At 35.3% G+C, this 11808-nt stretch overlaps 2 protein-coding genes across 2 annotated transcripts; one reads left to right on the top strand and one right to left on the bottom strand.

The window, feature by feature from the left end:
* Window positions 1-903: 903 nt before the first annotated feature.
* Window positions 904-7946, top strand: LOC117118336 (BTB/POZ domain-containing adapter for CUL3-mediated RhoA degradation protein 3-like). Its single transcript, XM_033262897.1, has 5 exons — window positions 904-1372; window positions 2361-2620; window positions 3992-4044; window positions 4610-4811; window positions 5706-7946. Exons 1-5 carry the CDS (start codon window positions 1105-1107, stop codon window positions 5874-5876), a joined length of 954 nt encoding a protein of 317 aa, XP_033118788.1. The 5' UTR covers window positions 904-1104; the 3' UTR covers window positions 5877-7946.
* Window positions 7947-10548: 2602 nt separating this feature from the next.
* On the bottom strand, window positions 10549-11505 carry LOC117118333 (coelenterazine h 2-monooxygenase-like). The gene has a single exon (XM_033262895.1). It carries the CDS (start codon window positions 11503-11505, stop codon window positions 10549-10551), a length of 957 nt encoding a protein of 318 aa, XP_033118786.1.
* Between the last annotated feature and the right edge of the window lie 303 nt (window positions 11506-11808).

The raw sequence follows: 11808 nt of genomic DNA, 5'->3' as shown, positions 1-11808 counted from the left end.
ATTTTCCAAACAATTTAATATCTCTTTCTTTTATTAATTCTCAGCCAATTGTTAAATTGCTGTATAACAGGCAAAATAATAAGTACTCGTATACAAGGTGAGTATATCAACTAGTAAAGTGTTCGATATGTTCAATGTAAATTTATCTAATTTTGTACACAAATGTTTAAATGCTACATTAGTTTAATATTATACTCATTAATATGAATTGAATCATCAAGAAGATTTATGTATGCTCAGAGAAAGCATAGTTTAATAAAGTTTGAGTAGTAGGCCTGAGTGAATTATGAACATGCAATTGAAGTACTGTACTGTACTATACAATAGTACTGCCTGTCTCTTATACACATCTAGATGTGTATAAGAGATGTATATATATGTGTGTGTGTGTATCTGTATGTATATATATATATATATAGATTTATATATACGGTGTATACAGTATATACAGTATATAGGCCTATATACTGTATATTCAATACTCATGTAATGTATATATAATGTATATTTAAATATATATATAATATATATATAAAGTATATTTAATATGTCTATAACTCATTAAGCATTGTCATGATTGTGTCATTATTTTTTATCATATTGTTATTATCATTATTAGTTATATTATACCTTTTATATTTTTATTACCGATAATATTATTTTAGTAGTATTTTCATGCAGTTTTAATTATTGTAAGTGCATGTAAATGAAAAGAAATAACAAAGGCAACGATTTAAACACTTTAATTTTGGCTTTCCATTCAAATCTCTTTTGGTAAATACGGTATCCAGTAAATACATATTAAATTGGGGCCGAGTTGATTACTGTACTTGGGGCCGAGTTGACATGGGGTCGAGCAGTTGACTTCGGGCCGAGTTGACTTGGTTCCGAGTTGACTCGAATTCGCGTCGTCGCAGCAGCATGCATCACGAAAACGAACCGATGACTCAAGATGGATGACGAGGAGTTTTCACTATATTCACCGTAGCTCTCTTGGGCCAGTCGTATTATTTTCATAATTAAACGCTTTCCAATTGATTTAGATAGATCAACCAGGGTTTTTCAAAGGGTAGAGAAGCTAGGGTCTTGATATTTAGTTTCAATATGTCGGCAGAAACAGTTCCAATGGCAAACTGTACTTCTGCGACTGGAAGTACAATTTCACTGCCACTAGCAGCAACAACTTCAGGAGGCCACTCGTCGAGCGGCTCCCCGGCTACCAGCCGTCGTGTGAAGGGTGCGCCTAGCAAGTATGTCAAATTAAATGTGGGTGGATCTTTGCACTACACCACTATAGATACATTGACCAAAGAAGATAATATGTTACGTGCCATGTTTAGTGGAAGAATGGAAGTTCTCACAGATTCAGAAGGTATTTCAATACATTTCTCGATTGAACTAGCCTAGAAGAAGGGGGGGGGGGGCTTAGGCCTAGGCCTAGTTAGTGCGAACAACAAGGCTAGCCTAGCTTCTAGGAGACCTAGGCCTAGCCTAGGTAAGATAGCTAGGGTAGGTCTACCTAGGCCTAGGCTAGCGAGGATAAAAAGGCAGATGATCTGGTCCATGTGACGATCAGGCTCAGCCTCAGCAGGACGATCGGACGATCAGGCCCATTTTTTAACAGTTTAGCCCAGGCCAAAGTCTAACTAGAAATGGACAACTGGCTATAATAACATATTTTAACATTGAAATTTCTTGACTCTTTAGCATCATTGTTTTAATGATGATAATTTTTTTGTTACCAACAACATGTCAAAAATATTATTACACAATCAATCCTCAAAACACCCAACAGTCTGTTGTTAATGAGTGCTAATATTTTTTGATGTGGATTAAGCTTCTAAACGACCAAATATCATCATCCAACATCATCATCCAACATCATCAACATACAGAATTTAATATTAACCGTAATAACTAAAAAGCTGAACAGTCCATGCGTGTCTGGGTTTAAAATGTTCGTGTGATATGCTGAGAAGCAGTTTACCGAACAGACAATGCAGATACAGAACATAAAAACGATGACACGCTGAGGGTGTAAATGCAATTCAGTTATCTATTTACTGATTACATATATCCAGAGCACTCAAACTTACTGAACCAGAAGCTTGCCTGAAAACAATCTATTCATCAAAGTGGTGGTTGTTCCAACATGCCATTGTGCATTAAGATAGCAAGACTGAAGATTAAGGTTTGGTTCATGCCAGCTCCACCAATCAACAGCTTGGATTAGCATAAAGTCATCCGACAGTACACTGTACAAACTAAGCAAACCTTATTTGTAAATCATATAGCTAAACTATATATACAGTATATATATATATATTAATTAATTCCCTCCATTTTCTGATGTGTTGCAGGTTGGATTTTAATTGACAGAAGTGGCAAGCACTTCGGTGTTATTCTTAACTATCTGCGTGATGGACAAGCTCCCATGCCAGAGTCTACAAGAGAGATTGAAGAATTACTATGCGAAGCTAAATATTACTTAGTGCAAGGACTTGTTGAGAATTGTTTGCGGACGCTGAGACGGAGGAAGGATGAATATGAACCTGTGTGTAGGGTACCGGTTGTCACATCACCAAGGGAAGCACAGAAGCTTATTACATCCTCTTGTAAAGTAAGAAGAATGTTTTAGGCAGTGGCTGTTGTTACACTGATGTAACAATAGCCACTGTCAATATTTTTATGAGTTTAAAAACAAAATATTTTAAAGAAATATTACTTACTGAAATTAGCTGCTAAAAATCTTCTTGTTGTATTTATAAAGAAAATTATCGTGAAGTGGATCCATAGATTTGTTTACGGCCCACAAGGGCCAGTGGTGGCCCAGAGGGGCATGAAGCCAGGGAGGGCCATCATCCCCTCATTTGGACAAGACTGGGGTACCCCCTGTCATCCCACGCCATGACAAGGTCGTTGGATCAAAAATTTAAAAATTATAATATAACACTCCAAATAACATTATTTTGATTGCCAATCCCTAATTAATATTGTGGTCGTAAAACACACTTTGTAACATACTAAGCCATAAAACCTCTCCTTGTGATTTTTTATCCCAGGACTCAGACCAAGGCTCTAGTCAACCCAAATTTTATTTGAGAAAAACATATGACATGCCAAGAGGGTCCCTGACATTGTAGTTTTAAAAGAATATAATATACTATAATACCGTGTTGTTTCATTCAGTGGAGCCCTGACAGATTTAGACAATAAAAGCTGGGTTCTGATGTTCAAGATTTGTTTCTGATTTTGTGATCAATCTGCTTTGCATTGATACATTTTTAAAACATGTTTTGTTTTTCACTAAAATAGTCTCTGTGTTTATTTACACCTACATAGAATACATTGGCCTACTGTAGGCTTATACCAGTTCCGAAAGTTGGCCTATGTAATCTATGTTGGTTTTGTCATAAAATTGTCTGAAATATTTCATCATTCATGACCCATTCTAAGTTCTCCAACAATGCAGTTAACAGTTCATAAATGCCATAAGCTCTTACCACAAGCCTCAGACCCCCACCAGGGGCCTTCACCCCTGGGACTCCGATTGGGGTCCTCATGGCCCCTGGCCACCAGTGTCTGTTTGTTCGATCCGCTCGCTTATTGGGACCCCTAAAAACAGTCACTGCCAGAGCCCCACAAACTCTGTGATGCCACTGACCACAACATGGATACCAGCTATACTTACACTATGGTAATTTCATGTAGACCGACTTTGTGGTAATGACTTCATAGCATTTTATTACTCATAATGCTGGGCTTAGTTTTTTTTTTTTTTTTTTGTTAAATGTTGCATTGCCTAATACCTGTACTCAGTATCATTAATTCTTGGTTATTTTATTTTTATGTTGAATTGCCTAATACCTGTACTCAGTATCATTAATTCTTGTATGTCATAAAATATATTGTCTCCATGGTCATAACGCAAGTTTCCTTGCAATTTGATTTTCCAAACAATTTAATATCTCTTTCTTTTATTAATTCTCAGCCAATTGTTAAATTGCTGTATAACAGGCAAAATAATAAGTACTCGTATACAAGGTGAGTATATCAACTAGTAAAGTGTTCGATATGTTCAATGTAAATTTATCTAATTTTGTACACAAATGTTTAAATGCTACATTAGTTTAATATTATACTCATTAATATGAATTTAATCATCAAGAAGATTTATGTATGCTCAGAGAAATCATAGTTTAATAAAGTTTGAGTAGTAGGCCTGAGTGAATTATGAACATACAATTGAAGTACTGTACTATACAATAGTACTGCTGCTAAGATAGATTTCACTTTGGCAACTACAGCTGTCCAATGCAGATTTAGTGTATTTTTATTTCAACCAGAATTAATACGGGTCATTATCTTAGATATTAAAAATTATGTTTAGTTATAATATGGAAAGTTTAAGAATAGGAATAACATTTGTTTTTTTTCCAATATTCATTTGCAAAAACAAAACAGGAAGAGGCGGATGTAGGAAGAAAGAAGTCTGTACCTGTGAATTTGTCTCTCGACCTGATGTTCAGTCATGGTTCAGAAGTTCATAGTGTGCATGTTTTCGAAAACTTATAAATTCTTTAATTTTTTGTTTCAATTATTTTCTCAGTAACTCAGATGATAATATATTAAAGAACATTGAGATGTTTGACAAGTTATCATTACGCTTTAATGGTCGAGTTCTTTTTGTGAAAGATGTTACTGGACGAAGTGAAGAGATCTGCTGCTGGACATTCTATGGACACAACAAGAAGGTTGCAGAGATTAGTTGTACATCAATTGTATATACAAGTGAGAGGAAACAAACAAAGGTGAGGGGGCTTTCAATATTTCCATTGCTTAATTTGTTAGATTCTAAATATAAATTGGAATTAGAAAATGATTCCTTGTAAATTAATTAAAATATAAACTAGAGCAGTCACTTTATAAAGTGCATACCTCTGCCCTGTGTCTAAATACATACCCACAATACGCAGGCCGTGTATAATGACCAAAACTGCAGCATATACCCTCAAGGAAATAATGGCATCGGCCGTCGTATTTAGGCACATTATTTTCTTGAGTGCTGCCCATACCCTGAAGAAAATGGTGGAATCTCCCATCATATCCAGACACATTGATTTCTTGCTGCCAGAATACAAGGGCAATTCATTATTTTCTTTTATCCTCACAGGTAAAAAATTTAATTTCCGTGACCTTCACTTGGTCCTTTGACATTTTCATCCTAAAATTGAATTGTGTTTTTCGTTCTTTTATTATTATGTACCATTCCACTAAATTTTATGAAGATCCATTCATTAGTTTTTGCGTAATCTTTCTAACAGACAGATAGACGGACGGGGCATACATAACCTCCTTGGCAGAGGTAATGGTGCTGTTGCTTAGGATTGCTTTGCTTAGTCATGTTGTGACTACAGTAGGATGGAGAACCTCTACCTCTGGTCAGGTGGTAGGGATTTTGTATGTTTAGATTTTCAGTGGTGGATAGCATCAATAATATATACAGTACTGATTATCCCAGGCTAATTACAATTTTCAGATTCAGATATTCTTTATTGTCATAACATTTTCATGAGATTTGTCCTCCTTGTTGCATATGGGTTAAGAATTATAAAACTACATCAAAATACAGATAAAGTTAGTTAAATATATATCAAACACATAAAAATTTACATACAAAAACAATTTCATATTTTTCATGAAAGGTTGAGTTTCCTGAGGCAAGAATTCTAGAAGAAACTTTGAATATTCTGCTCTATGAACGCTGGGATGGTAATGATGGTTACGAGCTGTCACGCAGCGCCAGCAAGCATGCCCACACTGCACATTACCTGAGCGACGAAGATGATGAGTACTACAGACTACGCAAAACTTGAGTTGCAACTCTTGCAGGGCATTAACACTGAAAACTGGTTTAAGATATACCATCTGTGTTGTGCAAGAGAAATTTTAAAATATAATTATTACATTGCAATTTCTTACATTGTATATTATTAAAGTGTATTGTCATCTTTCAATTAAAGTATATAATGTAAAAATAATGCCCCTTTTTGGCTAGTACAGTTAAAGTTGCCTAAACTCAAATAATTTTCTAAGTCAATCTTATTTTAGATGCAAAATTGTTGTGTTTTCCATTAATTAACGATCTGTAAGTCAGTTTTCAATGCCATTTTGGATTCAACTTAGGCAAGTTCATCTCTAATCAGTTGAAGGATTTTTGTAGTAAAAATTCTGTATTGAAATTGTTATGCTCTGTCACATTGAAAGCTGATAAACATGCTATTTATAAAATATGCAATTTGTAACACGTTATATTTTCATTGCGGATTTTTTGGGCTCAGTACGGACTCTAAATATATGCATTTTCTTTTAGTTTTAAGGCGTATGTGGATTTTATAAGTCCGCAATGACGATATAACGTGTTTTGTGTTTTTATTTCATATTTCACCATAGATGGTATATCTTAAGGCCACTCCCTTCAATGTGAGGTGAATCTCACTGATTGGGAGGGGGGAAAAGAGAGGGGAAGGGTAGATGCATCATAGGATTCATCAGTGCAATATTATTACACATCCCTCTAATTGAATATTAACTGTCCAGTAAATGGTCTTTCTTGTTATTGCTTTAGGGTGGAGTACAGTAATATATTAGTATGGTATTGAATGTCATATGATGTAAAATAGTAGAATTACATATGCAAATGTGGCAGTGGATTGATCTGCTAAGCTCCACCCCTTGGATATTGTTGCTAAGGTCCCACAAGATGACAGCGGGAATCACAGATCTTATAAACACAAGATAGTGTTCTCCGCAATTTTACGTGTAACAAATACAAGCGTCGATTTGGCACAGAAAAGTAATCAGTTTTGGGAGAGGGTGTCCTAGTCGTTGCCATGGATCTGAGATAGGGTGTTCGTGTTACGCCAAAGTTTGTTACCAAGTATGTTAAATTGTTCCTTATGTTCTAGAGAGAGGGCGCATTGTAAATCGGGCGCTTCTAATTGTTATGCGTAAACGTAAAGTCGCGCGGCGTACACTATGGTCAAAGCAGTCAAAGTTAAAAAGTTTTCAGTTTTGCAAGAGGGCGCCATACACTTTGTTATTACAGAATTTGCACACGGAAAACGCAGAGACATGTCCCATGGGTTGATGAGACATTCACATATTTCTGGCCCCGCCTATTGAATACACATACTGAATGGTCAGTTTTTAATTTCATTGACACTTTGAAAAGGTTAATTGTTATTGATTTGGTTGCTCTGTTGGGCATTATAATTACAGAGGCAACTCCCTATGATATTATTTATATTAAACATAATTAGCAGGATTAACAACATTATTTTATTTTTATCTGAACATGACGAACCACCACTTCAAGTTGTTGATATGACGGGAAATGTGTAAAGTCAAATTTATGACTGATTTATATCTTTTTCAACCTGCACTGTTATAAAAAAAATGTTAAAAGTTGAATTACACTCTATGAGCACCATGATATGATTAATTCAAGTTTAATCATTTAGTAGAGGATTAAAAAAAACAACACTAAATTCTTTCAAACTTGTGTTCTTTTATATTTTTCTATTTATTATAATTTATTTTTTAACAATTTCGATATGTAGACATTTAGTCTCTAGTTAAACATTATATTAATAAATTATTATTAGAAAGAATCAAAAGAATAGTTTGTTTCCCTCCATGATGATTTACACGGTAGTTGTAATTGTTTGATTATAATTATCCAAACCGATGAGGGCGGTGTGTACGACGAAGGAGTTTTTTAAATAAAAGACTACAGTTACGTCATTTAGGTGTTTATTGTCGACTGAAATCGGACCAAAGTTCATGTGACTAGATTAACAAAACATATGTAATATTACGCTGTAAACGTATCGGATATTGTATTGTGCAATTATTCCAACCAATAAAACAAGCTGCATAAAGTACTGTATATGACTTCATTTATTATTGTATTGTACATTTGATACCGGCGCTTTATAAATTGTCATAATAATAATAATAATAATTATTATTATTATTATTATTATTGTTATTATTATTATTATTATTATTATTATTATTATTATTATATTGAAACTTATCAACATACTATACAGTATTTATAACTTCGCTTGATTTGACATGACGGCCGACAATTCTGAGTCAGGGGCTAAATTTGTCACTGTAAGTTGTAGTGTTTATACAAAAGGGCCTACATCACTGGTGGCAAGTCATCCAGTACTAGTTTGTTACAAAGTTATCAGAATCAATATTGACATTTGAGTGAGCTTCAAATTCATAAATGGGCCTTTTGAATTTCGCCTGGGGGTATTAACATTGACGTGGCATTCCACCACGTGACAAGGAAGTACGAAGGATTTCTTTTTATAGCCATATATGTGCTTTCATTTATACATGCTACACCAGGAAGCCAAGGTATCAATATGTCATCAGCATTTTCTAGTTAGTAAATCCACGTCTTTATCTGGTTGTATATTTGATCTGCAAATCATGAGACTATCAACGATAGTACTATACTATAAACATTTTTCAAAACCACAGAAAACACCAGCACTCAATAACAAATAATGTAAAAAATCTAGTATAATAAAATTGTATATAGGCCTATATATACACATATATACTACCGTATATATACAGTATATATTATATTGAGTTTGTGTATATAAAACAATATATATACATATATACTGTATATATATATTTATATATATATATATACCTGTCTCTTATATATATATATATATATATATATATATTGAGTGTGTGTGTATATAAACACAAAGGTATGGTCTTAAATTTGCCACAATTTATTGAAAATTTAATCAATGAGATCTTTCAAATGAGGCCAGCCAATTCTGGCTTATGAGTGACAATACAGTTAAAATACGGTACATTATAAAATCGGATGCAATAATAGTAATAAAATAGGCCTACATCTACGTATGTATTTCTTATATTATTATAGGTTTGCTGCGTAGCACGGTAAAATGTATAATAGATTAAAAAAAAATAATAACAGCACACAGGAACAAGGTGTTATGTATGAGGGAAAGTACCTGGGGTCGGGTGTATGATTTGCGCCTCCATAATTGCTATGCAGTGGCGGCGCCAGCGTCTGAAATCCGGGGGAAAAGTGAAAAGTGAGGGGAAAATACGATTTGGGTGGGGGGTGCAATGTCCCCGTGGAGGCGTCGGGCGTTGATTAAAATGTAACGGAAATGGTCCAGGGGCGGATCCCCCGAAAATTATGACAATTTTGGGGTAGAGGCTTATTTAATCGATTTTATAATGTCTACTAATATGTAGAAAATACTTAGGCCTATCATTTTTCTCTTCCCGACGAATTGTGGTTTATCTGGGTGGGGCTGGGGAAACTAGTGGGGTAAAGAAAATTGTCTGGGGGCTAATTCCCCCATTTTCCCCTTTCCCGTAGCGCCGCTACTGTTTCTATGGTCTAATAATGGTATGACACTCAACTCGAATGCCACCAAGACACTTCCATCTGAATAAGGATGTTTTCGTTGAAGGGTGTTACGTTCCTATTCGAGCACTGTTATTATTTATAAAGAAAATAAATGCTGATTATTTTAAATACATTTTTGAATAAGGCATGTGGAAATAACAAATGTTTGTAAAATACAATTAGCTAGTTTTATCTTACTCTAATTAGCTAAATGGAAGATATTAAATTCTGCCAATAATTATCATATGTGGTAAAATTCACATTTGTAAATAGAAGCAATAGGATTTAGCCTGTTGCTTCCTTCATTCTGACTCAGCCTACCACTTGAATCAATTTATAATTTTTAAAGAAAGTTCATTTTAAACTGAAAAAAGGATCAATAATAGCAATGACCATCTATAATCAAGAGTAACTGTAACGATTATAATTAGGTCTAATAATATTGCAACCTTTTGCTTGTCTAACATTAGTAGTATCGGCATTCCACGATAATGTATCGAAAAACAACACAATAATACAGTGTTCAATTTAAAGAATACATAAAACATTTTGGAGCACGTATGTTAACAATTAAAAATAGTAATAATAATAGCATTAATTGTAACATTAATAATACACATATAGGCTTATTCAGATTCAGCACTATTGTTATTCACAACCACCGAAGTAATGATATGTGAATCGAAAAATAGATGAATTTGTTCTTTGGCGTGGCACGACCATTAATTGGAACAGATTATAATCGAAATCCTCCCAGTATTAAGCATTAATGACCGTACTTTGAACGCATGAGGCTTTAACATGCCATGACCCAAATATATATATACGTGTCAATGTAAAATACAAGGTCAAAGGTGCAGGTATAACTTTACAGATAAAATTAAACTCCTGTTAGTGCCAATATTTAATTTTCTCACGAAATATCAACAAAGCAAAAAATTCACTAGACCTACAGACTATAATGCTATGCAATATGATATGCCTAATAATAGATCAATAATTAATATATCAAGAGTAAAGTAATAGCGTGCACAAGTGTCAGCGAATTTGCCCAAGTTCGTTTACAGTCCATCCAAAAAATCCACAACCTGTTTTCCAATAAGATCTGGCGAGTCTTCTTGCACAAAATGTAGACCAGTACAATTACCGACTCGATGGTTAGGCCAGTCTTTAGTTAAAAATTTGATGGCTGGAGAGAAAAAGCCTGGTTCCGCATCCAGATACAGCTTGGGTACCTCAGAACTCTGTGACAACCACTTGCCATATGCCTTCACAATCTCAACGACTTCCCCGCCCTCTGATTCAATCGGAAGGGAGCGCGCAAGGGTGAGAAGAGGCCGGCGAGACTCACCAGGTTCCAAGTACGGCTGGCGGTAAATCGCCATCTCTTCGTCGGACATATTCCGAATTATGCCTTGCTTTAAAAGTTTCTCGATGAAAATGTTGTCTTTCAAAATGGATGTTTCTCCAGCGGGAGTGTGGAATGACTTGAATATATCCACGACGCTAGTAGTTGATTCAGGTACGTTTTTAATTGTTGGCTCTTTAAAATTCTGCTTCCAATATTCCCAGCTTGGAATCGGGTGTACGAGGCTTTCCATATGTACGATTCCCGCCACTCTTGTCTGGTTTTGGAAAGCCCAGTTGAAGCTCAAAGCCGAACCCCAGTCATGACACACCAGCACAACCTTTTCTGGCACACCAGCTGCCGTGAACCACTCAGAGAGGTAGCGGAACACATCTGTGAATTTATATTGACTGCCTTCAGGTAGTTTACTTGACATTCCCATGCCAATTAAATCGGGGGCAAAGCATCGGTATTTTGACTCTGCGTGCGGTATGACGTTACGCCAGAGGTACGATGACGTTGGATTACCGTGGACAAACACAACGGCAAACTTTCCATCAAGTTTAGCTTCGGGATCAGAATCATAGTAACTCATCTCTGAATCCAAAACTTTGACTCTCTTGGCAAGTGAATACCATTCTGCACGAACCTTAGGGTTTTCAGCACTCATGATGAAAATAATGACGGTGTCGATTCAAAGGCGTTGTGACCACAACTCAGCTCAGTAGTATACCGTTCTGTATGCCTCACCAGGGCTATTTACATTTCGTTCAAACAAGAGCGTACCATTGCCATCTAGGTAATACAATATTGTTATTTCGTTTCCTTTTCACGGGAATGTGTATGAACCAACCAAGGCCCCATGCCACACACCTACATTCAATCTTCCGTTCTTAAATGTGTCGGTAATCCTACACGTAATGTGAGTTGGTCAGGAACATCATAAATATTAATACTTTGGATGGAAGTGGAA

Source organism: Anneissia japonica, unplaced genomic scaffold (genome assembly GCF_011630105.1).
Source record: "Anneissia japonica isolate Jap-2015-1 unplaced genomic scaffold, ASM1163010v1 scaffold6083_len184754_cov179, whole genome shotgun sequence".
Lineage (NCBI taxonomy): Eukaryota > Metazoa > Echinodermata > Crinoidea > Comatulida > Comatulidae > Anneissia > Anneissia japonica.
The sequence above is the reverse complement of the archived record's forward strand: the minus strand, read 5'-3'. Positions and strand labels throughout refer to the sequence as shown.

What these genes read in the sequence shown, in the direction of transcription:
- LOC117118333 (XM_033262895.1), bottom strand. Translation starts at nt 11,505, where the DNA reads ATGAGTGCTGAAAACCCTAAGGTTCGTGCAGAATGGTATTCACTTGCC.
- LOC117118336 (XM_033262897.1), top strand. Translation starts at nt 1,105, where the DNA reads ATGTCGGCAGAAACAGTTCCAATGGCAAACTGTACTTCTGCGACTGGA. An exon ending in AGTTCTCACAGATTCAGAAG is followed by an intron (nt 1,373 to 2,360) that starts GTATTTCAATAC and finishes GATGTGTTGCAG; the next exon opens with GTTGGATTTTAATTGACAGA. An exon ending in TTATTACATCCTCTTGTAAA is followed by an intron (nt 2,621 to 3,991) that starts GTAAGAAGAATG and finishes ATTAATTCTCAG; the next exon opens with CCAATTGTTAAATTGCTGTA.